Source organism: Sorex fumeus, unplaced genomic scaffold, assembly GCF_029834395.1.
Source record: "Sorex fumeus unplaced genomic scaffold, SorFum_2.1 ptg000095l, whole genome shotgun sequence".
Lineage (NCBI taxonomy): Eukaryota > Metazoa > Chordata > Mammalia > Eulipotyphla > Soricidae > Sorex > Sorex fumeus.
This window is the reverse complement of record NW_026606152.1, coordinates 598,401-625,991: the sequence shown is the minus strand read 5'-3', so window position 1 is coordinate 625,991 and position 27,591 is coordinate 598,401. Positions and strand designations below refer to the sequence as shown.

The following is a 27,591-nucleotide window of genomic DNA, read 5'->3' as shown; positions in this document are numbered from 1 at the left end:
CATGTCCCTCGTCACCAGAAAGTCCACACATCTGGACATTGGGCTCTGGCTTTTAAGAACTTCATGAGCCCAGAAAGAAATGGACTCGGCTTTTGAAAAACTTCCTTTCTCCTTCAACCAGTGACTCACTCGGAAGGGCCCCCAGCTTCAAGAATGGGCTTGTGCACTGCGTGATGCGCCTGAAGTCTTGTTTTTTTTTTTTTTCTTTTAGGGGGGAGGGTCACACCGGCGATGCTCAGGGGTTCCTCCTGCCTCTGCACTCAGGAATTACTCCTGGTGGTGCTGGGGGACCCTATGGGATGCCAGGGATTGAATCCAGGTCAGACGCGTGCAAAGCGAATGCCCTACCTGCTGTACTGTTGCTCGGCCCCTTGGTAACTTTTACGTTGGGAGAGTCTTACGCTTCCTGGGAATTCAACACTTCGATACTACCTTGAAAAAACAAGCACCTAAAGCACAGAGAAGTGATGAGCGCAGGTATGTAACTGCTAATTGTGGGCAGCCTTGGCACTCTTCGGTGCTGGGACCTTTAGTGCCTGGCAGAATTCCCTTGGGCTTTCCCCCAAGGCTCACACCATCATCAGGTCCATCACCTTGATTCTGGACCTCAGAGTGTGTGTTTCGGCATCCAGAGTTAACTTTCATGTCCCTCAACACCAGAAAGTCCACACAGCATTTCCTACCTTCACCTGCTTTCTTCTTCCTGTGCCTGTCGATCGTTCTCAAGTTTGCGTGGGCATCAGAACCACCTTGGAGGTCCCCCTGGCACAGCTTCTGAGCGGGAGGGCCAGAGAAGGGCCGGGGGTTGGGCCCTCAAGTGGCTCCGCGTGAGGCAGGTCTCGTGGTCCAGACGCTCAGACCCTGGGCCTCTCTTCAGTTCCTGAATGTCACTTTGGTGAGTTGGAGACGCAGAGAACTCTTGCAGGGTGTGAGGGGCTAGTCCCCAGCTCCATGCCTGGGGGCTGCTGCCTGGGGCATGGGGGGCGGGGCACGTTCTGCCTGGGCACTTGTTAACCTCCATACTAGCTCTTTGCCTCCTGAGATGCTGATTCTCCTCTCTGTGGTGCTCCCCTCTGTGCGGTGCTCCCCTCTCTCAGCTACACCCCCCAGTGTTGGTCTGGTCCTTTGTTTTCTCTTGGTAAGTCACTCTGTTTGTGCCAAGAGAACAACCAAAGCCTGAGAAACGTTTCTGGAAACAGAACATTCCGGGGTCAGTGCTCTGCCTTCCTGAAATCCGGCTCTGCACTCCAGTCAGGGTGCTGGGGGTTCCCAGTGGGAGTGGGGTGTCGACGCACTGACTGTCAAGGATGTGTGTGCTGCAGGCAGAGTTCTGACGGCCCATCCAGCGCTGCCCTGCCCTGCGTCCCTGACCTTGGGGACCGTGGCTGCTGAGACCATTGGCACTGCGCGTGACCACACGTTTTGGCGGGTGCTGCGGGCGTGCTCCGTGGCCACCCCTTCCTCCTCCTCCTCCTCCTCCTCCTCCTCCTCCTCTGCATCTGGGGGAGACCCAGAGCACGGAGCGCACCCGCTTCTATTGCAACCAGCCTGGTGCACTTGCTAGAATATTCTCTGCTGTCCCCTGAGAGTCAGCTGGCCGGGCCTGGCATGAGAGGGCAGAGTTGGCACAGGAGCGCCATCTTCGCTGACAGGACCAGGTTGCCTCCGATGGCCCGTTTGCCCCTGTGCTGCCTCTGAATTGTCTTCGAGTCGTTTAGCTGAGCCTCCGGGTAGCGCGGGCCTCCTTCGGTGGGTGTTGGAAAGCTGCCTTCCTGGGGGACTGTCTGGCATCCAGAGTGTCTTGGGCAATATGACTCGCAGTTACCCCATTGCATGACGTCCGTGCTCCGGGGAGAAGGCCATGTACCACGTTGGCTTGGGAAGAGCCGAGGAGCCAGCCGATGCTCCGTGTGAAAGCACTTTCTCAAGGGGTCCAAGGCGGCCTCTTGGGGGCTAGCCCCTTGACCTGTCGTGGATGACCACGGGCAGAGGGAGCTTCCTGAGGATTCGGGTGGGGCTCCAGAACTGCCCCCCTGCTGGGCGCTGGGCTGGCATGGAGTGTGGAGTCGGCATGTCAGACTGCAGTGCGTTCGGGTGATGGTGACAGCCAGCGGTCCTGCATGCCTTGGTCCAGCTCTGAGCATTGAGGCACAGAGTCTTTACTCTCTCCCACTGGGCTGCCCTGGGTTTTTATTTAAAAGTGGACTTGGGACGGTGGAAAAAGTCCAGTGGGTCAGGCGCTTGCTTTGCGTGTGGTTGACCCGGGTCTGATCCCTGGCACCCTTAGCGTAGCCAGAGCCTGCCAGGAGTGATCCCTGAGCACCACTGGGTATGACCAAAAACAAATGAAAAACAATGGACTTGTGAGGACTGGAGAGAGAGCACGGGGGGCGGGGGGGGAGGGTGCTTCCCTCGTATGCACCAACCTGGGTTTGATGGCCAGCACCCCATAGGGCCCTGAGTGTCACCAGTAGGAGTGAGCCCTGAGCACCGCTGGCTGTGGTCCAAAACCCAGAAAAAGGAAGTGGGTGGAGCAATAGGACAGCACGGGGTGGGGGTTGGCCTTACACGACGACCACCAGGGTTCAATCCATGGCATCTCATATGGTCCCTCGAGCATCACCAGGAGTGATCCCTGAGTGCAGAGCCAGGAGTAGCCCCTGAGTATCCCTGGGTATGGCCCCAAACAAAGTAAAAACAAACTCGCGTGGGCCTGCCAACAGCGGCCGCAGTGGCCTTGAGTGAGAGCATGGCCCCGGCATCTGAGGGGGGCTGTCCAGGCCTGGGGCTCCCCTTGCAGTTGATTGGACAGTCCCGGGGTGGAACATCTCCCCTTACTCCTTTGCTGTCTGCATCTCGGGGGCTTCCCCGTGCGTCACTTTAGGCGACAGCGTGTGTTCAGTTTTCACCATAGGGTCGCTGTTTGCCCGCTCCACCCCCCACAGACCCCCTTGCTTCACCTCACTGACCTCCCAGAGCCCCCTCAGCCGGAATCAGCAGGGGGATGCTACAATAGAAGTACTAGTGGCCAGCTTTGGGCGCCTTCCGACCATCCCTGCTGCTAGTGGCCATCTGTGGGCAGGGTTTCCCCCCACCCCCGCGGTACTCAGGGGGTGCTCTGTCCACTGAGGCAGTGCTGCCCAGGTTCAGCGATGTTGGGGGTCACTGTGGCCACCCCAGCAGAGCTTGGGAGCCAGAGCCGCAGACGGCCATGCTGAGGCCTTGGGGCCACACCCAGCTGTGCTCTGGGGCCATGTGGTGCCGGGCTTGAATTTGGGGCCTTGTACATGCAAAACATACCATACACCTAGCTTTTAACTCTGTCCTGGCCTGCCTGCACTGTTCTTTTCACATAGAAAGTTTGGGGTCTCTCTCTCTCTCTCTCTCAGATTCTCTCTCTCTCTCTCTCTCTCTCTCGGCCTCTGGGCCACATGTGGCACTGCTCAGGGGTCACTCCTGGCTCTGCACTTAGGAATCACTCCTGGCAGTGCCCAGACCCTATGGGATGCTGGGGACTGAACCTGGGTTGGCCACATGCAAGGCGAGTGCCCTACCTACTGTACTCTCTCTGGACCCAGGAAGTTTCGAGGTCTCGATACTGAGCATTCACAGGCAAAACTCCCTGGGATCCCCATGGTGCCTTTGTCAGGGCCAGTGCTCTGGGCTGGGCCGCACTTGCCTCTGGTCCCCCGATAAAGCTGGCCGAGCCCCAGGGAGTGTCACCCTGCCGTGACACAGTGTCAGGACCAAGGGGTCGCGGCTCAGACCTTCTCCTGTCAGGCTTCCCCTGGTTGAGTGAGTGGCTTGTGTGAAGGCTCGCCAGCCCTGAGGCTGCCCACCGCTGCCTGGCCACAGTTGTCTCTCGGGCCCCACTGTGGGAAAGGAGAGAGAGAGGACTTGTCACCTGGGGCCAGAGATGGTCACTGCTCTGAGAGGATGTGAGGGCGGTGTGTGTGGAGCTGCTTCCCAGCTTCTCTGTGTGCGACCACAGCCCTGGACAGCCACCAAGGCAGCGGACACGGTCTTGGCTGCTCTGAACAGTGGCTGGATGCTGAGATAGGCTGTAGGTGTTGGGGGGTGGGGAGCCCACAGTTTGAGGCCTCCGTTTTCATAGCATGCTGACGCATGGCCACTCACGTCCGACTTGATTATTTAAGTGTAATAAACGGGGTAGAGAGAAATGACCGCTACTTGGGGGTCTCAGCAACTTGTTGTGTAGACGGAAGCGAGTTCCCCACCCGTTGGGCCGGATACGTTTGGGGACTGCCCAGCCTGGGTGGATGTGCCCGTTCGTCTGTGGCCAGAGGAGGGAGGGGCGGGTGTGGGTGCGGGGCCTCCCCTCCCTCAGCCCCTGGGCGGAGGCATGGGAAGCCGGGCGGGAGGGTGGGAGCAGCCCCCTGCCGGGGACGGGCGCCTGGGCTCAGGCAGAAGGGCCTGTCATGTGTTTCCCTTCAGTGACCATGAGAGGCCCCCGGCTGCTGGCACTGGAAACTGACGCCCCCGTGGTCCCCGGAGCAGGTAAGGCTGGTGTCGGTGCTCCTGGGCCTTTGGGTTCTGGTGATTCCTGGCGGTGTCCGGCAGCCGACCCTGTCGGGCATGTGGCACAGGTTCCGTCTTGTCACGGCCCCTTTGCTGCGACTCGCCGCCGTCCAGGCAGGGGGTTGGGCCAAGAGGTCCCCTGGGCTTCCGCAGAGCCTGTGTGGGGACTCTACCACAGGGCGCTGCCGCTGTCACGGCTAAACCAGCCAATGGCCTTTGTCTCTCCCGGCCACCCTGGCAGCTGCTACTGGTCAGGGCCACTGTGTCCGAGGTGGGAAGGTGGCAGCCTCCGAGAGGACAGAGCCCAGGACATGCGGCCAGCACTGCCCTGCCAGGCGTGTGGCGATGGTCTGCCTCCTGGTTTGCGTGGCTCCGCTGACTCTGTTCTTGGCGGAACCTGCCCAAGCAGCCTGGCGAGAGGCCAGTCAGGCCAGTGAGTGAAGCCAGCCCCGCCTGGTTTCAGGTTTTGGATCTCACTCATCTGGCAGTGCTCAGGGGCTTCTCGCAGCACAGTGCTCAGGACTCCCTCGTGTTTCTTGGGATGAGCACGAGCATGAGCTCCAGCTTGGCGTGCCTTCTCCCTGGCTCCAAGCTTGGTTTTTGTTTGTTTTTGGGGCCACCCCTGGCGGTGTCAGGGCTTACAGAGTAAGTTACTCCTGGTGACTGGGGGACCAGATGGGGTGCTGGGGGTCATACCTGGTCAGCTGTGTGCAAGGCAAGTGGCCACCTCTCTGTGCTCTCTTAGGCCCAGGTCTCTCTCTCTCTCTTTCTCTCTCTCTCTCTCTCATTGAATCACTGAATTGCAAAGGTGCTTATGATGGAGTTCCAGAGATGTAAATTATTCCAACACTGTTCCCTTCACCATGTCCCCCTCCTCTCCACTATGTCCCCAGTCCCGTCCCCCGCCCCATCCCAGCCAACCTCTGTGGCAGGCCTTCCTCTCCCCCACTGTCCCTGAGTATCTGTCCCCCATCCCGCCCCAGTGCCAGGCTGCCTGCTGAGGACCAGTTGGTGGCCTTCGTGTCTGTTGCCACGGGGCGTTTGATGCTCCCTAGGAGGTTCTTTATATCCCAGTAGGAGAGGCCATTCTGGGGCTGTTTTCTCCTTCTCGCTGAGCACCTCCTCTTCCTCTTAATGTGGGTTTTCCTGTTCGTCTTTATCTCCTCAGTGCGAGTGCAGCATTTGCTATATTACATATGTGCGCATGTATAGTAGTTTTGTTTATTGTTGGGCCCCTCCTGGGGATCAGGTGACTCCCTTGCAGTGTTGGGAGCCACTGGGTGGTGCCCAGGGGTGATCCCCGGTGCAGAGCCTGTGCCCCTTCTGGCAGGTCAGCACTCAGCGCTCTGAGCACCCTCCAGTCCACAGGCTGGTTTGGGTTTGGTTTTTGTTTATTTATTTATTTATTTATTTTTTCTTTTTGAGTCACACCTGGCAATGCACAGGGGCTTCTCCTGGCTCCTGCACTCAGGAATTATTCTTGGAGGTGCTCAGGGGACCGTATGGGATGCTGGGAATTGAGCTCAGTCGGCTGTGTGCAAGGCAAACACCCTACCGGCTGTACTATTACTCCAGCCCTGGGTTTGGTTTTTGGGCCACACCTGCTATTGCTCAGGACTGCTCCTGGCGGGGCTCAAGGGACCCTGTGGGGCGTGTGTGCAAGGCCAGTGCCCTCCGGCTGGACTGTCTCCAGCCCCCACTCTCTGTATTCCTGATGTCTGACTGCTGGATGACTTAGTGTAGATGTTGTTGGCGAATTTTTATTTTTTTACCAAAAGTGAAAGATTAACATTTTACGTTTTTATTTTATATTTAGTTTTCAGTCACATCTGGCAACACTCAATGCTGACGCCAGCCCTGTGCTCACTCTTGCTGGGCCTCAGTGGACCGTATGTGATGCTGGAGACCCAGCCCGGGCTGGCCATGTGCAGGGCAAGTACCCTACCCACTGTACCATCACTGTGGCCTGAAATTTTAAATTTTAATTTTAGTTTTGGTTTTTGGGCACACTGGGAGTGCTCTCGGATTACTCTTGAATCTGCACTCAGCAGCTGGTGGTGCTTGGGGTACCCAAGAGATGCCAGGGATGGAACCAGGCTATACTATCTCTCTGGCCCCTTGACGTGTTATTTTTAATTCACCCACACAATGAGCTGTATTCCAAAAATATAAATTTATTGACAAATGGTTTAAAATTGAGACGGCAAATTAAAGACAAAAATTGATGACAGGTTCTTTTGCTTGTAATATATGCCACAAAACAATTCTCGGGACTGGAGTGGTAGTACAGCGGGTACGGCATTTGCTTTGCATGTGGCCAACCTGGGTTCAATTCCCAGCATCCCGTATGGTCCCCCAAGCACTGCCAGGAGTAATTCCTGAGTGCAGAGCCAGGGGTAATCCCTGAGCATCGCTGGATGTGGACCTTTGACACCACCCCCCCAAAAAAAACAAACAATTCTATATATGTTGGAATAAAGATATAATTTCAGGGACTGGAGAGAGAGTGTAAATAGAAAGATGCTTGTCTTATGTGCTGGCCTGGTTTGACTCTAGCCCCCCGTGTGATCCCCTGAGCCCACCAGGAGCGATCCCTGAGTAGTGCTGGGTATAGAACTCACCCAAACCCCCCAGGTTAAAATTTTTTTTCTTACGTAGCACATTTTTTTGGTTTGTTTTGGCTTTTTGGGGTCCCACCCGGCGATGCTCAGGGATTACTCCTGGCTCTGCGCTCAGGAATCACTCCTGGGATGCTGGGTCTGGAACTCGGTTCGCCACATACGAGGCAAGTTCCTTCCCGCTGTGCTCTCTCTCACCCTGGGAAGATGCTGAGCATTCACGGGGAAAACTCCCTGGGATCCCCACGGGTGCCTTTGTAGGGGCCAGTGCTCTGGGGGGCCGGCGCCACGCTGTCCAGTGCGAGTGTCCGCCAGGAGTGAGCTCTGCGGAAAGCCAGGAGTAAGCCCTGTGCTCTGCTGGGTGGGGCCCAGATGACCCCCCCCCAAAAAAGTAGAATTTAGAACTAAAGAATGTTACCCAGGATGTTCTAATGAGCTTTCTTTAGTTTTTTTTTTTTTTCTTTTGGTTTCTGAGTCAACGTCTCCCGTACAGCTAGGAGGGATCCCTGAGCCCTAAGTACAGCCAGGTGTCGCCCAAGAGCCAAGTCAGCCAAACCTCGACAACCGGAACAATAAAGAGCCATCCTGGGGCCAGGGAGATGGTTTTGGGGCTCCAGTGTGGCCCTGCTTGTGGGAGCTGGGCCTGCATGGTCCCCTGAGCACCCTGGTGTGGTCCTCAAACCAGGACCCCAGCCTCACCAAAGAAAGCTCACATGAGGGGGCTAGGGCGTGGGACAGTGGGGAGGGCGCTCGCCTTGCAAATGGCTGGCCTGGGTTCAATCCCCGGCACCCCTGATTGTCTCCTGAGCCCCACTAGGAGTGATTCCTGAGTGTAGAGTCAGAAGGAAGCCCTGAGCATTTCTGGATATGGCCCCAAACCAAAAGAAAGGCCAGCAGACCTAAAAGTGCCGGCCTCAGGGTCTTGAGTCTCGAGCTGGCCTTCAGTGCCCCAGGTGCCCTGCCACCATCCTTCATCCCCCTGACCTGGCCGGGAGCGGGGGCCTGCTTCTCTACAGTTTGGAGCCCTTTAACAACCAAATCCTACCATGGTCTCGCGGTGCCCTTTAAAGTGGACATCCTTTGTGATTTCTTTTTAAAATTTTTATTCAGTGATTTGTGTGGTAAAGCAAGGTAGCTTTCATGGGAACTTACTTAGAAAGCTGAGAGAGGAGCGAGAGGGGGTGTGTGTTCAGGAGACAATGGGCTTCTCGCAGAGCGAACCAGGCTGGCCGAGGCACTGGGAGACAAGCAAGGGCTCAGATTTCCGATCTTCCTTCTTTTAGCTTCTGGCTAGTTTTGCGATCTAGCAAGTTGCTTGATTTCGGTTTCTGCCCCTGCAAATTGGGGCAAGCGCCCTGGTCACCGAGTGGTTGAGTCGGGAGCGTGTGGGTCCCTCTTTGGAAGCTGTAAATGGGAGCGCAGAGAGCCAGGCAGGGAGACATCCTAATTATTGGTGTGTGCTGAGACTTGAGGAATGAGGTGTTTCTTTGGGGGGCGCACAGCCAGCTATGATTTCTCCTGGCTCTGCTCAGGGATCATTCCTGTCGGTGCAAACGTGGGTCAGGTGCGTGCAAGGCAAGTGCCCCGAGTGCTGTGCTCTCAGCCCCAGGAAGGAGCTTTTTTTGGGTCCTTTTGTGTGTGTGAAGATCAGACGTTTGCTTCGTTGCTTTTGAGAACCCCAGGCTGGAAGCTGGCAGTTTCTTCTGCCCGTCTATCCAGTGGCCTGGTGCAGTGCCAGCAGCCTGTGATTAAATGAGGGCTGAATTCACAGACTCCTGGTGGGGTCCGGGCGTGGGGTGGGGACCACAGTAGTATCGGGAATTGAGCTCCGGCCCACTGTGTGTCCCTGCCCACTGTCCTTCATGGACCTTGTGGAAAGCCCAGGAAATTGCTGGGCTTTCCCTCCCTTTTCTGACAAACAGTCTCTCCCAGACTGATCTGAAGCTAACAGCTGGAGTCCAGAGCAGAATTCTGCAGGAGTAAAGTTCCCGTAAGTTTTGTTACTAACTCACCATGATGATCACTAATCAGATTTCTCTCTCATGACTGTATTTCACAGAATCCCTTTGGATAGATTTGTTGAGGATTGAGTTATTCAGGGGCTGGAGCCATAGCACAGCAGGGAGGGCGTTTGCCTTGCATGTGACTGACCCAGGTTTGATCCCTGGCATCCCATCTCTTCCCCCGAGGCCCACAGGGGTGATTCTGGAGCACAGAGCCAGGAGTAACCCCTGAGCATCACTGGATGTGCCCCAAACCAAAACAAAAAAGAATTATTCAAATCTCTGTGTGGGTTTTTTTTTTTTTTTTGGTTTTGGACCACACAAGAGGGTGCTCAGGAGTCACTCCTGGCAGTGCTGGGAGACACATGCAGTGTTGGGGATCAAACCGCGGTTCACTGTGTGCAAGACAGGTGCCCTCCCCGTCAGCAAAATTCCTTTTGTTTGTTTGGGGTCACACCTCGCTGTGCTTGGGCTTACTCTTGGCCCTCAGGGAGCACTCCTGGTGGTGCTGGGGGACCCTGTGTGTGCTGGGGACCAAGCCCAGGTCAGCCATGTGCAGGGCCACGTGCCCTGCTGTGCCATCACTTCAGACTGCAGAACTCCGACCAGACCTTTCTCTGGGGTGCAGGTAGAGTCTCGGTGGCGGCGTTGTCTCTCCTCAGGCTGGTGATGGCACCCACGCAGAGCCTGCCGCGTGTGTGATGCCCGGCCTGCTCCGGCAGCGCATCACGGGAGACGATGGCCCAGCAGGCCAACCTCGGGGAGCTGCTCGCCATGTTGGACTCGCCTGTGCTGAGCGTGCGCGACGACGTGGCGGCTGTCTTCAGGGAGAACCTCAGCTCGGGTGAGCCGCCCCTGCTCTGCTGCGCGCCCGTTCCCGGGGTCCTGGGGACGAGCCAGGCCGGCCGGGTCCTCTGTCTTAGACTCTCAGTTCCAGACATCCTCCAGCACACGCAGAGGAGCGTGCTGTGGACCAGCTCTGGGTTTCTGTCTTCTTTTTTTTTTTTCTTTTTGGGTCACGCTCAGCGATGCTCAGGGGTTACTCCTGGCTCTGCACTCAGGAATTACTCCTGGCGGTGCTGGGGGACCAGATGGGATGCTGGGGATCCAACCAGAGTCGGCTGCGTGCAAGGCAAACGCCCTCCCTGCTGTGCTATTGCTCCAGTCCCATTTCTGTCTACTTTTTTGGGCGCGGGGAGGGCTGGGGGCCGTGCCCCCCAGACTGCTCGGCGCCCACTCCCAGCTCTGTGCTCAGTCATCCCGCTGGTGCTCGGGGACCCTGCATGGTGCTGGGGATGGGACTGGGGTCAGCCGCATCTGAGGCAAATGCCTTGTCCCCTGTGCTCCTCCCCAGCCTAGTTGTATGAACTCTCATCCGACCGGAATTGCTGCAGCAGACGTGGGTTCTTTTTGGGTGTTGAAATAAAGGCGCGAAAGGGAGATGCCCCTTGTGCTGAGCTCAGGCTTTGCACGTGGGTTCCATCCTCGGCCCTGCCTGGCCTGTTAACCACACAGGGAGCAGCTCCGAGCACTGAGCCAGGAGTAGTCTCCGTGCATCGGGCCCGGCCCCCTGCCAAAGCAGGGACTTTTTCGCCAGCGTTCGTGGCAGGTGCCCTTGGAGCAGCCGTGCTGTGGGGCCGCATCGCTGCGTAGCCCGGCGGGGCCCGGCACGGGAGCCTCCGTGACCATGCCCTCTGCTCCGTGCAGACCGTGGCCCCATGCTTGTCAACGCCCTGGTGGATTACTACATGGAGAGCAGTTCCCAGTCGGTCCTGGACATCCTCACCACCCTGCAGGAGCCTCACGACAAGGTGGGTGATGCTGGGCGGGCTGGACGTCAGCCCCGCTGCCTCCACTGTGCCTGGGAAGGCCTCCTGTGACCACTGCTGTCTGGGCATGCAAATAGGTCCTTGAATGCAGCATTATCAGAGAGTAAATCATGGATTCATTTTATTTATGTTATTTATTTATTTGACTTTTGGGGTCACACCTGACTCTGCACTCAGGAGTTACTCCTGGTGGTGCTCATGGGACCCTATGGGATGCTGAGAATTGAACCCGTGTCCATCGCATGCAAGGCAAATGCCCTACCCATTGTGCTATCACTCTAGCCCCTCATTGTTTTTTTTGGGTCATGCCCAGCGATGCACAGGGGTTACTCCTGGCTCTGCACTCAGGAGTTACTCGTGGCAGTGCTCAGGGGACCATATGGGATGCTGGGAATTGAACCCGGGTCATCCGCGTGCAAGGCAAACGCCCGACCCGCTGTGCTGTTGCTCCAGCCCCTCATTTTAAAGTGACCCCCGTGCTCAGCTGCATGAGCCCGTGTTTGAGCAGCCAGTCCCAGATGCCAAGTTCCTGGCTCTGTGGGACCAGCGTGTCATGACAGCGGTGGGTAGAGCCGGCCTTCTGAGGTTCTGTCTAGAGTTCCTGGTACCTGCGCTTGGGCTGCCTGGGAGAGCCGTCCCAAGACAGATGTGTTCAGGCCCAGGCCTGGCGCAGGCGTTGCTGGGCAGCAAGCGACTGACGGAGACACCTGTGGCCCAGCGCCTGCCTCAGTGGCTCCGTGTCTCTGCCTTTCACTTTGGTTTGGGGCAGCCGGAGCCAATAGCTGAGTGTCGCAGGCGTGGCTGAGGTCTGGGCCTCTGCCTGCTCTTGACCAGACTTTGCTCGCCTTGTGCTTGGTGCCGCTCTCCGTTCCGCTCTTTTCTTTGCCCTTCCACTGTGGGCCAGACTGAGGGCCGGGCCGGAGCAGGAGGGGCAGCTTCCAGCACGGGCCGCTCATGGCTCCCACAGTGTCCAGCTCCATTTGGCCCAGCGGGTGCTGGAAGAAGCAGATTGTGGGGCCAGAGTGTAAAGACTGCGGGGAGGCGCTTGCCTTGCACGCGGATGACCCGGGTTCGATCCCCGGCATCCCATACGGCCCCCCAAGCACTATCAGGAGTGATTCCTGAGTGCAGAGCCAGAAGTGACCCCTGCGCATCTCTGGGTGGGACCCCCCAAAACGAAGTGGCCTGTGTGTGCTTGGAGAGGTGGCAAGGCGCGAGTCCGCTTGTTCGGTGCGGCTCTGCGTCGGGCCCAGGGAAGGCGCCGCTGCTGCTCGCCTGCTCTGGGGTTGCTCGGGGGCCAGCAAGGCCATCGCATGCGTGCTGCCGTTGCTTTCGTCACCTTCGGCCCTCATGCCAAAGCCACCGGGACCTGGAGCTCTGTTTATTCTCCCCAGCACCTCTTGGACAAGATGAATGAGTATGTGGGCAAAGCCACCTCTCGGCTCACCACCCTGGTGTTGCTGGGGCACGTCGTGAGGCTGCAGCCGTCCTGGAAACACAAGCTCTCTCAGGCCCCTCTCCTGCCTTCTCTGCTCAAATGCCTCAAGGTACGATGTTGCGGGGGTGTGCGTGTGTGCGTGTGTGCGTGTGCATGTGTGCGCATGTGTGTGCAGGTGTGTGTGTGTGTGCTTGTGTGTGTGCATATGTGTGCACGCGCGCATGTGTGCACACGTGTGTGTGTGTGTGTGTGTGTGTGTGTGCGCGCGTGCGCACACGCACTGACAGGCTTGCAGAGTCCTGGAGCCTCAGTGACCTCAACGGGCCAGCTGGGTTTGAACTTTGCATATACGGAAACACGTTCAGGCTGTCTTTTTTGGAATTGACTGTTTGGTCCCGGGTTGGATGGCCACTGAGTTCTCAGTCCACGTTGCTTGGGGAGGCTGGCTTTGGTCCAAGCAAGTGTGGTAATGTTTCAGCCTAATTGGTTCCACATTACGGTCCACCCTCTCGGATCGCATCAGTTTGTCTCGCCTTCCTCCACCTCAGACCCTCTGTGTCTCTTGAGCCTCGAGTCCTGGTGCTCCCTTAGCTAGCTGAGAAGGAAGGGCTGGAAGGCTCTTCCAGACGCTCACAGCATGTCAGGTTTGGTTGATCGAAAACTGATGTCTGCGAGCCCCCTTGGAGCACTTCTGCATGGGAACTGAAAGCTCAGGAGAATGTCGCGGTGTTATGACAGGGCTTGTCGAGATGACCCTGGCTGTTTGCCTAACCTGCTTTTGTTCTTGCACTTGTGTCCTATGCGTCAAATAAGAAAGTGGTTAATGTGAGCTGCCCATGCCTCCCGGGGACACGGAGCATCCAGTAGCATTTGTTCAAGGGTGACAGTTCCTTTGGCTTCACCTCACGTGGCATAGTGAAATTTGAGTTATGTCCCTGCCACTAGGGGTAGCTTCATCCCTAGAGGTGAGTCCCAAGTTGCCGTGAGTAGGGTAGCAGGAAAATGCTTCTGTATGGTAAGACTGAGCAGGGACTCTTTTAACAGCGGTGTTTTTTTTTTTTCCCATTTTAAAGCAAATGGGTTGATTAGTATAACCTTCAGGCTTGGGGTACATGTGTTCAGTTCTGGTTGCAAAACACCCTTTTCAAAAGGGTGAGCCGGAAAGATCACTCAGGGGCAGTTGCCCGAGCCTCCGGTTAAGAATGTTACCAACAAAATGAAGGTTGGTGCTTCTCACTGGAGCGTGGTCTGCACTCGTGATTATTCTGCTGTCTGTGTGCTTAGTAGAGGTCTGCTACAAGGCTTGGTGTAAAACTACGTACGGCAGGCCAAAGTAGGGCCGTGGGGAGGGGCCTGCCTTGCACGCAGCCGACTCAGCTTTGGTCCCCGGCATCCCATACGGTCCCCCAAGCCTGTCAGGAGTGATCTCTGAGTGCAGAGCCAGAAGTCAGCCTTGAGCACTGCCAGGCGTGGCCCCCAGACCCCCGCCCAATATCCAATCATAGGTTCCTTTTTTGGTAGGAGTGATGCACGTTTCGCCCACCCGCATGATCTGATCAGCAGCTTGTCTGCGGTCTGGCAGGCATCTGTTGTGTTCTGGGTCAGGGGAACCTCTTCAGGTAGCCCGAGGGACCTGTTAGCCACTGGGTTTGGGGCTTCTGAGCAGCCTCAAGTCAGGTGACGCGGCGTCTGCACTTCCCACGCTGTCAGCGTCAGCGGGCTCCCAGATTTCCTGCTGGTCACTTCTGCCAGGAAGGTGGGTCATTAAATTAGCTCCTTGATGTGATTTTTTTTCCCTATTAGGGCCACATTTGGCAATGCTCAGGGGCTCCTCCTGGCCGGTGTTTGGGACTGGACCTGTCAGTGCTCTGGAGCCCTGGGATGGTGGGAATCGGACCCGGGTCTCCATGTGTGGAGCCTGTCCTCCGCCCCTGAGCGGCTCACACTGTACTTCGGGGTGGCCCTTGAAGGGCGGCGGGCGGCGGTAAGGCACTGCCTTCCACGTGTGGCTGCGGTTGTCCCACACCACAGAAGCCTCTTTCTTGAGCACTGTGGTGCTTCCCCTCAAGCACGGAGCCAGGGGTCGCCCCTGACCACTGAGGGTGGGTCTTCCCGAGGGACAGAGCTCAGTCCCAGAGGAGACGCTGCCTACGTGTGCTGCCCTGGGTTTGGTTCCTGTCGCCTCGTGAGAGAAACAGAGCAGAGCCAGTCAGCGGGAGCGTCTCTCCGAGGGGGCAGCCCCAGCAGCGCTGCTGGACCAAGCTGGGCGGGATCGGGTCCTCCAGGGGAATGCAGGGCTTGCGCTGCAGTGCTGGGCCCACCCTTCAGCCCCAAGTAGGGTTTTAATTATTTTTTTTCTTTCTGGGTCACACCTGGCTTTGCACATGGGTTACTCATGCACTCGGGAATGAATCCTGGTTTGGGGGCCTCTGTGGGGTGCCGGGGATTGAACCCAGGTTGGCCACATGCAAGGAAGCTCCCTCCCCGCTGTACTATTTCCCTGGCCCAACGGTGTTTTTATTTTTATTTCTTATTTTTGGGCCCCTCCTGGCAGTGCTTGGGCATCACTCCTGGCAGGGCATGGGGGAGTACGTGGGGTACGGGGAATGAACCCAAGGGCGCCCCACTAAATGGTCTCCCCAGCCCCCAGCCCCCAGCGTTAACAACAGCATCAAAAAGCGCGAAGTGGGTGGTTTAGGCTGGGTTGGAGGAGCAGGGAAACGGTGTGTCCAAGTTGTGAGGGGTGTTTCCGGAGCCCCTGCGTGGCCGTGACCAGTGACCGTGGCCGGCTCTTCGGAGTTGGGGCCTGTGCGCACCGCGCCCCCTCTGCCCGGGTGGGACTGTGTGGCCGGGTGGGACCGTGTGGCCCGATGGTGTGCCTGGTGCTGCCCCGCAGGTGGACACGGACGTGCTGGTGCTCACCACGGGCGTCCTCGTGCTCATCATCCTGCTGCCCATGATCCCCCAGTGCGGGAAGCAGCACCTGCACGATTTCTTTGATATTTTCGGCCGTCTTTCCTCCTGGTGCCTGAAGAAGCCAGGTAAGGAGCCTTCCTGCCTACTGAATCTGGGGAACGCTTTCGCTGTCTGCTCCGTGCGAAATCCGGGAGTCGGGTCCCTGAGGTGGGCAGGGAGTGTCACTAGCCCGAGAAGTTACCCTGGCGGCGGCACCCGGGCGGTGGGGACAGCCTGCCTTCCTGTTGCTGGCTGCAGTGGGTGAGTGTCCACCAAGAGAAGCCACGCAGTGGACAGAAGCGTCCTGATGCAGCGGGTGGCCGCGGCGGTGGGGGGGATCCACCTGGGGGACCTTCTCTCTCTGGCTTGTGGGAAGGACCCCCGACCCTGGTGCCGAGAGGCATACCTGTCTGGTTTGCAGTGCAGGGGGTCACCCCGGGCCTGGAAGGACACTAGCACTCTGAGCACGTGGACATCAGGCTCTGGTGACCTGAGCAGAGGGTGGGAGTCTTCCCTGCAGAGACAGTCTGCCCTGCCCAGGCCTGGGTCAGCAGGGCGCGCCCGGCAGGCCCCACGCAAGCTCAGAGCTTCACTCGGAGGTGCAGACCTGCAGTGCTCAGGCTGTAGCGGGTTCCCATTGGGTGCTTGGTTTGAGGCCACACCTTGTGCTCAGACTTAATCTCGGCTCTGTGCTCAGGGATCACTCCTGGCCGGTCCCGGGATGGAACCGAGGCCCATCACACTTAGGGCAGGTGCCGTGGCCCCCACTCAGTCTCTCTGGCCCCTATACATGAAATTTTATTTAATAAAATATATATTTTTTGTTTGTTTTGGGGTCACCCTAAGGTGCTCAGGGGTTAGTCCCACAAGAGGATGGGGTTTGTGGGGTGCTGGGGCTGGACCCTCACTCCCCCCTCCCCCGCATAGAGAGCCCGCTCAGGTGTCCTGAGAGCTGCCGCCCAGCCTGTGTGCGCATGTGCGTGGGGTCTCACGGACCCTCGGGCAGCCCCCGAGTCCCCAGGCCAGCCCGGCCAGGCTGCTCCAGGAAGCCAGTGTTCGGGCAGTGGCGGGGTCTGCTTGAATGCACTGGGGGGAGCATGTGAGCCTGTCGCGGTCCCTCTGAGGATGGTCAGGAGAGGGAGGATTTTAGGATTCAATCCCAAAGAGCCCCAGTGGGGGGGCCCGTCCACAGCCCCCGACAGGCCGCCGAGGCATCGGGAGGGGCATGGGGTGGGTGTTTCTGAGCCCCTCTCTGAAGCCGGGGGGCTCCGGCAGCAGAGACTCCCGGGCTCGGGGTCAGTGGTCGCCCCGGTCGGGCTCTCCAGCTGCGTGTCTCTAGGCCACGTGACGGAAGTCTTCCTGGTGCACCTGCACGCCAGCGTCTACGCGCTCTTCCACCGTCTCTACGGGATGTACCCCTGCAACTTCGTGTCCTTCCTGCGCTCGCACTACAGCATGAAGGAGAACCTGGAGACGTTTGAGGAAGTGGTCAAGGTGAGTCAGGCCAACCCGGGTCCCGGCCCTCGCTCGGACCGCGCCTTTCTCGCCCAACTGCGGTGGGAGGGGGAGGGGGCCAGCAGCGGTGTCCGTCCCTCCTGGCTGCCCGCGCCGGGAGAGCACGCCGGGCTGGAGTATCGCGTGGCCTCCATGTGTGGTGGGCCCCTGGCGCAGTGCCTTTTGTAACTTGTCACCCCAAACTCTTCCAGCCAATGATGGAGCACGTACGAATTCACCCAGAGTTAGTGACTGGATCCAAGGACCATGAACTGGACCCTCGAAGGTACAGACGCCGAAGTGCCGACCCAGAAATGTCCAGAAGCTCCCGAGAGGGCGGCAGTGGGCAGTGGCCTGGGCTGTTTCCCTGCATGACGAGCCACTGCCCGGACAGTGCTCAGGCCTCAGACGCACATGGATGTCACACACCTGGACCCCAGGCTGACATGGGCACCCCCTCGCTGGCCAGCGGGACCCTGGGAGGCTCTGCACAATGAGCCCAGGAGGGTGCTGGGGGTGAGGGGGGGTGGGGGAAGTCCACGTGCTGAGCTGGGCTCCCAACTCTGTTCCTGCACCCTGGAGCAGGAGCTGGTGCCAAGACCCCCCAGTGCCCTGCCGCCTGCCCTCTGCTCCCCAGGCAGCAAATGCCCACAGGGACTGAGGTCTGGGGACCCTCCTGCCCAGCCCGCTGACCCTGCTCCCTGCAGAGTCCATCCAGAGGGCAGGCATGATGCTGACAGTGGCTGCCCCCAGCTGGCCTCTCTATGCTCGCCCTGCCAGCGTTTGTGGTCAGGGGGACCCCCGCCACGTCTTTGTGTGGCTGCTTCTGTTTGGAAGTGAGCAAGGAGGCCGGGCTTCAGGAAGGAGAGGGTCCTCCCGCGCTCGGACAGACCCCGGGGCCGGCGGGGGCAGACTGGCTCCCCACGCTTGCCCTGCCTACGTTGGCAGGAGCCGCTTCTGGGGCATGCGAGGCGGAGACACGAGAACCTTCTGGAAGACAGTTTGCCCTGGGAGCCTTGCTCAGGGTCATGTCCCTCGGCTCCCGGGGCCCCTCCTGGACCTCTGTCCCCGCTCCTCTCGCAGACGGCCAGTCCCTGGGACGGCTTTTGGCCTCCCCCTTCCTCCTCTGCGCCGGCGCCATCCGGAAGCTTCCTTCTCTTGAGCCAATCGGGCTTCTGGTTTTCGGTTTTCTTGACTGCCCCCGGCTCCTGGTGGAACTCGGGACCATCTGGGGTGCTGGGGGACCCCATCTGGGGTCCGCCGTGCACAGACAGGCCCTCCCGCTGTCCTGTCTCTGGCCCCGGCTTCGGTTCTTGCTGGTGCTCCTACCACCCAGTTGGTGACAGACCAGGGCTCACTCGGTGACGGCTCGTGCGTCCATTTCAGAGCAGCGGTTGGATTCCTGGCTTGAGAATGTTAGTCATGAGTTTTTTTTTCTTTTTTTTATATGGGTTTTTATTTCCTATGCAATCTTAGTGGTTTTTGTTAATTGCCATTTTTCAACGTTTTGAGGTTTTCTGCAGACCCGGGTATCTGCTGTGCCTGGGTGAATGTACCGTGCCCATTGTCCTTCTCTGTGCTCTGTGTCTGCAGGAATACTCAGTTTCGTCCTCTCAAGCTGCTGGGCTTTGAGGGGGCTGGGGGGCCCACGCCCAGTGCTTACTCCAGACACTGCGCTCAGGACCCCATATGGGGTGGCAGGGCTCGAACCCATGTCGGCTACCTGCAAGGCTGGTGCTTCCCCGCCATCCAGCCCCTGCTCCTCTGCAGAGGCTTCTGGCTGACTGCCCAGGACTCCAAGCCAGGTGGGGGTGGGGGGTGGCACGTAGTAAGCCCCTCCACTGCCTGCTCCTCATGCTGTGCTGACTGGCTGCCTTCGCACCCGGTTCCCTCCCTCTTGGGCACTCCGGGACATGAGCAGCTGAGGATTCTGGTGTTGCGGAGTTGGTCACACCTTGTCCGTTCCCGCCGGGCTCAGCACGGTGCCCTGCGCCCTCCTCCCCAGCTGCTGGGGCTGATCCTCAGGAACGGGTGGGGGGCTTTGGGCAGGTCACGCAGTGGAGGCTGGTGTTTGTTCTGCTGTATTGCCTGAAGTCTCCCAGGTCAGCTGGGAATGCCACTCTCCTGTGGGTCGGCAGGGTTAGCCGGGCTCTGAAGACAGCTCTGACCCAAGCAGGAGGCCAGCATGAAGGGGAGAGAAGGCCGAGAAATCGGCAGGGAGGCCCGAGTCGGGGTTGGGGGAGGCTCCATTCCCTCAAGGCTGCGGCCAGCAGCTGTGTCTGGAGAAAGGTCTCGAGAACCACAACTCGGTGCCTGCGAGGAAGAGGCCGGGTTGGCCCTGTGGAACTGGGAGGCAGAGCCGAGCCATGAGGGCTGAAGGTGCAGCCGCAGGCCAGGGCCTGGCAGGTTGTGTAGCTACCGCAGCTCGGTCACGGCACTCCTTAGGGTCCCCGAACCCGTCAGGAGTGACCCCGGGTCACTGTTGGGTGCGACCCAATCCCCCAGAGTCCCCCAAAGGATAAATGATCAGGGCGGGAAGCCTGACATCTGGCAGGAAAGAGGGGTCACTTGAGCCATGGGGAGTGGCCCCGGGACCACTTCCAGGTCACAGACACCCTGGCCAGCCCCCAAGCCGGGCACTGAGACGCGAGTCCTGGTGGGGACGCTGGCACCGCATCTCGGGTCGGGAGCTCAGAGCCCCGGCCCGGCTGGCAGAGGGAGGGGTCCGGCGCCCCCCCCCGTGCCCCAAGGCTGCATGTGAGACGGGAGGTTCTTTCCCCTGTGCGCGTCCCCTGCTGCTGCACGCCAGGGTTCCAGGGACCGCCCTGTGCTTGGGCTCTGGGGGCCCCTTTCTTCTCTGGGTCCACGCGGGGCAGGGCTGTGTGGACAGTTCCCTTGTGGTTCTTGGACTCTGCCTGGGTTTGGGTTGGCCTGAGCCGGCGTGGCTGAGAGACGACGTGTTCGCAGCAGGGCTCTGGTTCCAGGTCTGCCTGCTCTGTGCGCGGAGAGCTTGCGGGGTGGGGGAGGGACCGCCCAGTGTCTGGCCACCGCTGCCTCTGTTTGGTGGGTCTTGAAGGACTGTTCTGAACGGGGGCAGGTTTGTGGAATGAGACGTGTTCTTTGGGCGCTGATGTCACTTTCCTTCGGGGCCTGCCGTGTTCTTTTTTCTTTTTCTTTTCTTTTTTTTTTTTTGCTTTTTGGGTCACACCCGGCGATGCACAGGGGTCACTCCTGGCTCTGCACTCAGGAATTGCTCCTGGTGGTGCTCTGGGGGCCACACGGGATGCCGAGGATCGAGCCTGGGTTGGTTGCGTGCAGGCAAACGCCCTCCCCGCCGTCCTGTCGCTCCGGCCCCGCCTGCCGTGCTCTTTGGAAGTGACCGAGGCGGGCGCTGGCTGCTGGGACTGTCAGGGCCACATCGCCACCTCCACGTCTCGGCTTTGCCTCGCACAGGTGGAAGAGGCTAGAGACGCATGATGTCGTGATCGAGTGTGCCAGAATCTCCCTCGACCCTGCCGAAGCCTCCTATGAAGACGGCTACTCTGCGTCCCAGCCCATCTCCGCCCGCTTCGCTGCCTGCGCGGCCGACCCCGCCGCCAGCCCTCACGTGGACACGCCGAGCAGCCATGGTAGGAGGCTCCGGCTCCCACCAAGCCCAGGAGCTGAGTCCCCGGCATCCGATTCAGACGTGCTCCAGCCTCTCCTAATAAACTCCTTAAATGGAATATTTTGGTGGGGGCCGGAGGTGTTTGGGGTCACCCCTGGCGGTGCTTTGTGACAGCTCCCAGTTCTGTACTTGGAGGTCACCCCTGGCTGTGCCTGGGGACATTGCTGTATGGGACTCGAACCCGGCCCTCCTGCCTGCAGCCGGTGCCCAGGCTTGGAGCCTGTCTCCGGGCCAGGAGTGTCCTGCAGAATCTGTGTGCCCAGCCTCTGCCTGAGTCTCCCGCCTGCCCCTGAGGAAGGCGCCGTGTCTCCGGGCCCCCTGAAGGGCGCTCTCCGCCTGTGTGGGGCTGGCTTGGGAGGAGCCTGCCGGGGAGCCCGGCCTGGCCAGCGCCCACTCGCAGTGCCGTCCCGCCCTGCGCGGCCTCCCTCGTGACCTTCCTGCTGCCCTGGGTCCTCCTGGGCGGGAGTGGGGGCCTGGGGTGCTCAGCTCCGTGGACCCCCTCCCCTCACCGCGTGCTGCCCCTGTCGTTGCAGGGAGTGCCACTTCCACCCCCCACTCCTCTTCTCGGCTGACCGCGTTCAGCTCGCCAGGGCAGCTACCTCAGACTCTGAGTTCCCCGTCAGCACGGCTGTCGGCTGAGCCGTCGTCGCAGGTATGACAGCGAGGAGCGTGCCCCGAGGTTTCTGCTCCATGCTCGCTACTCAGTGCTCTCTGCTCCCTGCTCAGTGCTCCATGCTCTCTGCCTGCTGTACTCAGTGCTCTGTGCTCATTGCTCTGTGCTCAGTGCTCTCTTCTTAGTGCTCTCTGCTGTGCTCTCTGCTCTCGTCTCTGTTTGGGCCAGCTCTGCCCTGCTCCGCTGCATTGTGGCTCCTGTCGGACTCGGCCACAGCAGACGGTTTGCCAGCCTCCCCCTGAGTGTCCAGAGTGGCTTCTGAGTCGGGGGGGGGGCCAGGTCTTGTTGCAGTGGGGTGTCCCTTCAGAGGCCCCTCACTCTCTGATAAGCTTCAGCCCAAAGGCTCAGCTTGAAACTGGCCATCAGATGGGCTGACCTGGGGACTCCACCGGACACGGCTCCAACTCCTGACGCCCCTGTCTGTCCGCAGGCCTCCCTCTGGAGCCCCTCGATGGTCTGTGGTCTGACCACCCCTCCGACATCTCCTGGGAATGGCCCCCCCGACGCGTCGCACCCTTACAGTAAAGTCTTCGGTACCACTGGTATGTGCGTTGCCGGGCTGCCTGACGCTGAGCGTGGGCGCCTCAAGCCACAGCAGGTCCTGCCCGGCCCTTCACGCCGACCTGGCGGGTGGGCTCGGGAGAAGAGCGCGCTCAGGGGTTGTTGCATGCGTGTCTCTGGGCAGGTGGAAAAGGAACGCCCCTGGGGACCCCGGCCACCTCGCCTCCGCCAGTTCCTCTCTGCGCCCCGGACGACGCCACAGCCGCCCCCAGCAGGAAGGTAAGTGTGGTGTCCGCTGGCCGCAGCTGCATCTAGGAGCCCAAGAGGATCTTGGCGGGAAATGTGAGCGCTTGAACGAGAAGAGTTGAAAGTGTCGCTGACTGCCGTCAGGAGCAGGATGCCACTGCCCGGGCACTCGGTGTGGCATCAGCCTCATCGCTTCCTGGAGGAATTCTTTCTCAGGGCAGGAGCAGCTGGGTCCTTTCCCTGCACACAGCTAGTCTGGGCTCGCTTCCTGCCACCACCAGGAGTGATCCCTGGGCACGGAGCCAGGAGGAGCCCTGAGCACCCAAAAGCCAAAAAAAAAAAAAAAGGTTTTTTTTTTTTTTTTTCACATAGACATGGCTCTGTTAAGTGTTAAGTGCTTCCCTGACATGCTTGAGTCCCTGAGCCCGACCCCCTCACTGCGAAAGAAAAACCACCAAGAAATAAAAGCCCCCTTTTTTGGCTTGGTGACCATATGCTCCTGCCCACGCTGGCCATGCCGCGCCTGGTACCCAGACACCGGGGAGCGGTGGGACACTGGCCACCAGGCCGCCTGCTCGGGTCGCAGCTTCCCCCGGGCAGTCTCCGAGTTGAGATGGAGAAAGGTGCGGGGTGGGGGGGCGGGCAGGGGCTGGAACAGGCCAGAGTCCCCGGGTGATCTCTGGCACTCCACGGACTAAGCCCGGAGGACTTGCTGAGCACTCGCCCCCCAAGGAAGAGGGCGAAGTAAAGCGGTGAGGCTGGTTCACCATGTGTTGGGAACTGAGCACCCGGAGCGTCACTGGGCGCTGCCCTCCGAGTTCCCTCAGGCCCTGGGTGCTTGGCGTTAGAGCTGACATTGGACCTGCTCTCACTCAGCACGGGCAGGGAGCTCGCCTGGCAGGCGGCTGGCCTGGCTTCGATCCCCGCAGGAGGGACCCTTGAGCACAGCAGGAGTTAAGCCGTGGCCCCGTCCTCCCCCCCACATCAGATTTGGTCTAATACTGAAAAAGGTTATCTGGAAACTTAGCATGTTTGCTTTTTAGAGGCGTGTATTTGTAGTGCCTGGATTTTCTGGGCACAGGGGCACACCCAGGAGTCTCTCCAGGGGGCCCGGGACCCCTGCAGGGCTGGCTGCACACACGCTCTCCCGACTCCGGGAGTTTTCCTCGTCCCCTACAGCATGAGAAACCAGTGTTGGTTCTGGGTTTGCTCTTTCCAGGTAGATATATCTACATATATTTTTTTATAAAATACAATTTTTTTAAAAATTTTATTGAATCACCATGAGAGCATTACACAAGGCCGTTCATGATTGAGTTTCAGCCATACCATGTAGATGATCAATATTTTTGAAAGTCTGATTTCCAGCATGGCGGCTCTGAGTCTTGATCCATTTGAAGATGATAAAGGTGCCTGAGACCAGATGGCTTGAGACCCGCGGTGCTGGCCAGCCGGTCCCGCCAGTGTGAGGGTCTCGGACCTGGCCCGGCCTGCGCCCTGATCGCCCTCCTTGTCCCTCCAGGAGGAGAAAGCGGACGCCGCCCGGCCCTGTTTGCACAGACAACACCACCTTCCCAACGACCGAGGAGCAGGTGCGGTGGGTGACACAGATGCCAAGCTACCGGCACGCCCCACCTGGTGCCCAGACCGAGGGGCCGGGAGGTCACGTGTTCAGAACTGTGGGCCGTCTCCTCTGGGATGGGCTCTAGTGCTGGGATAGCCCCCGGGAGGTGGAAGTGGTCCTTGCCCCATCCGAGGGCTTCTGTGCGTTTCTGGGACAGGGGTTCCCTGTGCATCTCTGTGTCTGTCTCTGCATCTGTCTCTGTGACCGGAGCCGTCTGTGTCTCTCTAGAAGAGCTTTCTGGCCACAAAGGCTCTGTGCCTCTGAGTGATCTGCCCGGGTTTCTCGGAGGGCTGGCGTCTGAAGAAGACAGCGTGGAAAAGGATAAGGAGGAAGGTAGACGTGTGGGCCCCGGGCCTGGGCAGGGCCACAGGGTGGAGCCTGTGCTGTGGGGTCTGTCTGTTGGCCCGCGCTGGCTGCTGGCTTTCCCTCAGAAAAAGTGTGTGTATAAGAGTGTGTGTATGAGTGTGTGTGTTCAAGAGCGAGAGAGAGAGAGTGTGTGTGTGTGTGTGTATGTTTATGTGTGTATGAGTATATATATATGAGGGTGTACATGTGTGTATGTGTATATGAGTGGGTTTGTGTATAAGTATGTATGAGCATGCGTATATAAGTGTGTGTATGAGTCCGTGTATGTGATCGTGTGTGTATATGAGCGTGTGTGTATATTACGAGTATGTGTATGTGAGTGTGTGTATATGAGCATGTGTGTATGACTGTATGTGAACATGTGTATATCAGTGTGTATGTGAGCGTGTGTATATGAGTGTGTGTATATTTGAGCATGTGAATATGAGCGTGTATATTAGCGTGTGTATGTGAGTGTGTGTCTATGACTGTGCATATGAGCACAGTGTATGAGTGTGTGTATATGAGCATGCGTACGAGCATGTGTGTGTTACGAGTGCGTATGAGCGTGTGCATATGAGCGTGTGTATGGGGGGGTCTGCAGGGTGCTACTCGGGGTCCAGCCCCCTCGAAAGGCACGCTCTTTCTCTGGGTGACGTGCAGCGGGCACCCCTGCTGGCCTGACTCGTCTCTCGTCTCCCTCCCTCCCCAGCGGCGATATCTCAAGAGCTTTCCGAGATCACCCCGGCCGACGCCGAGCCCCTGGTCCCCCGAGGTGGCTTTGACTCGCCCTTCTACCGCGACAGTGTCCCCGGCTGTCTCCCTGGCTGTCCGAGGAAGCCGCAGCCGGCCGCCTCGTGTGCCACGGGCCCCGGCGGGAACCCTGAGCCGCCCCACTCGTCCCTGGACAGGCCGGGGCCCGACACACCAAAGCAAACCTTCACGCCCATTGAGCCGCCCTGCGCGCGCGCCACCCACAGCCCCGCGGGTGGCCGGGAGCCCCGCGCAGCCTCGGACACCAGCATCCTCTCCCCCAGCCCCCACAAGGCCCCGCCGCCCAGGGCCCCCGGCCCCGCCAGGGGGCAGCCTCCCCCCTACGACCAGCTCTTCGAGGTGGCACTGCCAAAGACTGCCCATCACTTCATCAGCAAGAAGACCGCGGAGCTGTCCCGGAAGCAGGCGGGGAGCGCCGAGGAGGACTTGGGGCCGTCCAGCTCCCCAGCAGAAGTGTTGGACAGACTGATCCAGCAGGGGGCGGACGTGCACAGCGCGGAGCTGAGCAGGTGAGGCCCCAGGTCCGACCCCCCAGCCCAAGCCGCCGACTCGTGGCAGATTCCCTGCGGCTGCTCCATTCACATCCATGATGAAGCGTGAGCACTGCAGTGTGAGGCCCAGCCCCCTCTGCGCCTTGGGGGGACGCAGGGGGCTGCCAGGGGTCCCTGCGGGCCCGGGCACGGGTTATACTCCGTGATGACAGGCCAAGGTGGGGTCACGTGAGTGAAACCCTTAGGATCGCTCCTCTCCGTACCTTTTCTTTCTTTTGGGCCACACCCGGCGTGCCCAGGGCCTGTCCCTGGCTCTGTGCTCGGGTCACTCCCAGTGGGGCTACGGAGACCATCCATGTAGGTCAGGTGCCCTCCGTGCTGTGGCTCTGCTCCGGTCCCTGGGTCTGGTGGAGGGAATCACACCCATCTCCCCCTCCCCCAAGGCCGCTGCCGCCACCTTAGAGGGGCGTGGGAGCAGCGCCGAGGGTGGGAAGGGCTTGGGCCTCAGTTTGGCCCCACTGCCCGTCAGTCCCGAGTGCTGCCGCCTCTCGCCCTGCAGGGGCCACGCACGGCTCGGGGACCCTCGGTGCTCCTGCTGGACCCTGCCCTGCCTTGCCCTGCCCAGCTAGCCAGGGTCCGCTGGAACGGCCCCGCTCCCGCCCCCTCAGAGGAAAGAAACCGGGGACGTGTGGCCCAGTGGGGGCGCCGCCTGAAGCGAGAGATGGGGGGCGGGGTTTGAGAGCGGCCCCCCAGGACAGGCGCCCCCTTCCCCGCGAGCCGGGGTGAGCAGAGTGGGGGGCCGGGAGGGGCTGGTGTGAGCCCAGCTCCTCCTCCCTAGGTCGTCTCTACCCAGCAGGTCTGTGGACTGGACCCATTTCGGAGGTAAAGTCGTTGCCTGGGCCCTTGCCTGCTGCTGCCCCGCCCGGGCGGGGTGGGCTCGGGAGACCGTGGCATGGCAGAGGGGCCCCGGGGGGGCGGCCCGCCCTGCCCTCCCGCTGGGCCGGGGCCTCTGCGCCATGCCGCCCGCCCTGTGCCCCCAGGCTCCCCCCCGGCCGACGAGGTGCGCACGCTGCGGGCGCAGCTGCTCCTGCTGCGGAACCAGATGCTGTACGAGCGCTTCCAGCGGCAGCAGCACGCGCTGCGCAACCGCCGGCTCCTGCGCCGGGTGATCCGAGCCGCCGCCCTGGAGGAGCACAACGCCGCCATGGTGAGCCCCGCGCGCTCCGGGGGCCGGTCAGGAGCCTCTGGGCATCCCTGCTGGTCAGTGTGGTGGTGGGGTCAGAAGAGCAGTGGCCGCCTTAGGCCATGGCGCCAAACGTGATGCCAGGGGATGTGCTCGGCTGGCAGGGTCCGGCGGGCGGGGGCTGCCGTGTTCCATTGCCTCGTGCTGTGGGGACTGTGTTGGGCGCGGCCGCAGCCCACGCACACGGGTCCCTCAGCCGCCTGGGGGCCGGGGTGCCCGGCCGGGGCTGAGTGCGTTCGCGGGGAGCTCCCCAACGGCTCCAGGCGCAGTGGTTTGAGGAGGGGCCCCGGCTGGCTTTGCAGTGTGTGTTGCCCGGCAGCTAACAGGGCATTGTTGGTCTCTGCCAGAAAGACCAGCTGAAGTTGCAGGAGAAGGACATCCAGCTGCTGAAGGCCAGCCTGCAGAGGGAGCAGGCCCGGTACGGCCAGCTGCAGGAGCAGCGGGACACCGTGGTCAGCCACCTGCACAGCCAGATCCGGCAGCTGCAGCAGGACCGCGAGGAGTTCTACAGTCAGAGCCAGGAGCTGCAGGTAGGCACCGCAGCAGCCCCTGTACGAGGGGGTCCCGGCCCCTCCTTGGGCTTCGGGACCTGTGTGGGAGGATGGTCACCAGCGTCCACACTGGTTCCCCACCAGTTTCCAACCTGCCGGGCTCCGTGGGGTCTCTGCAGATGGGGGCTGACGGCACTCCAAGCTTCCTGCTTCCTGCGGGACCTCACTGGGTTTTCACAGAGCACCCCCTGTGGTGGCCAGTGCGGCAATAGCCCTCCGGACCGCTAGTGTGTCGTTGGCACAGTGGCCGGCAGAGGGCGCCGCCTGCTGGGGCTTTCGCCGGGGGCTGGAGCAGGGAGGGAGGGCTCCCCGCTGGCTGGGTTGGGGGCGCCCGCCCGATGCTCTGACACTGTGCCACGCTGGCCCCGCCGCAGACGAAGCTGCAGGACTGCAGGAACATGGTCGCGGATCTGCGGCTGGAACTGAAGAAGGCCAACAGCAGGGTGTGCCAGACGGAGCTGCAGCTCAGCCAGCTGGCGCAGAAGGTAGGGCACAGGCCAGCAGGCAGGGGGCAGGTCCTCCGCCATGCGTCGGGTACTGTGTGTGCATCCAGCCGTCCCCACTTCGGGCCTGCGCCCTGGCGAGTAGCTGCCGCCTGCA

The 27,591-nt window shown here is 60.2% G+C and overlaps 1 protein-coding gene across 1 annotated transcript in view; it reads left to right on the top strand.

Annotated features, from left to right (window-relative positions):
• Positions 1-462: 462 nt before the first annotated feature.
• The window catches only part of TSC1 (TSC complex subunit 1), a 30,128-nt gene continuing 2,999 nt past the window's right edge, over positions 463-27,591 (top strand). The window contains exons 1-19 of the mRNA XM_056132852.1: positions 463-477; positions 4,456-4,518; positions 9,823-10,004; positions 10,868-10,971; positions 12,384-12,536; positions 15,324-15,468; positions 16,722-16,876; positions 17,089-17,162; positions 20,330-20,505; positions 21,077-21,195; positions 21,647-21,758; positions 21,902-21,996; positions 23,486-23,555; positions 23,816-23,920; positions 24,645-25,215; positions 26,036-26,079; positions 26,238-26,404; positions 26,788-26,970; positions 27,366-27,476. Of these exons, the coding sequence (XP_055988827.1) occupies positions 9,899-10,004; positions 10,868-10,971; positions 12,384-12,536; positions 15,324-15,468; positions 16,722-16,876; positions 17,089-17,162; positions 20,330-20,505; positions 21,077-21,195; positions 21,647-21,758; positions 21,902-21,996; positions 23,486-23,555; positions 23,816-23,920; positions 24,645-25,215; positions 26,036-26,079; positions 26,238-26,404; positions 26,788-26,970; positions 27,366-27,476 (2,490 nt within the window). The 5' untranslated portion in view covers positions 463-477; positions 4,456-4,518; positions 9,823-9,898. The remainder of the gene's footprint in view (positions 478-4,455; positions 4,519-9,822; positions 10,005-10,867; positions 10,972-12,383; positions 12,537-15,323; positions 15,469-16,721; positions 16,877-17,088; positions 17,163-20,329; positions 20,506-21,076; positions 21,196-21,646; positions 21,759-21,901; positions 21,997-23,485; positions 23,556-23,815; positions 23,921-24,644; positions 25,216-26,035; positions 26,080-26,237; positions 26,405-26,787; positions 26,971-27,365; positions 27,477-27,591) is intronic.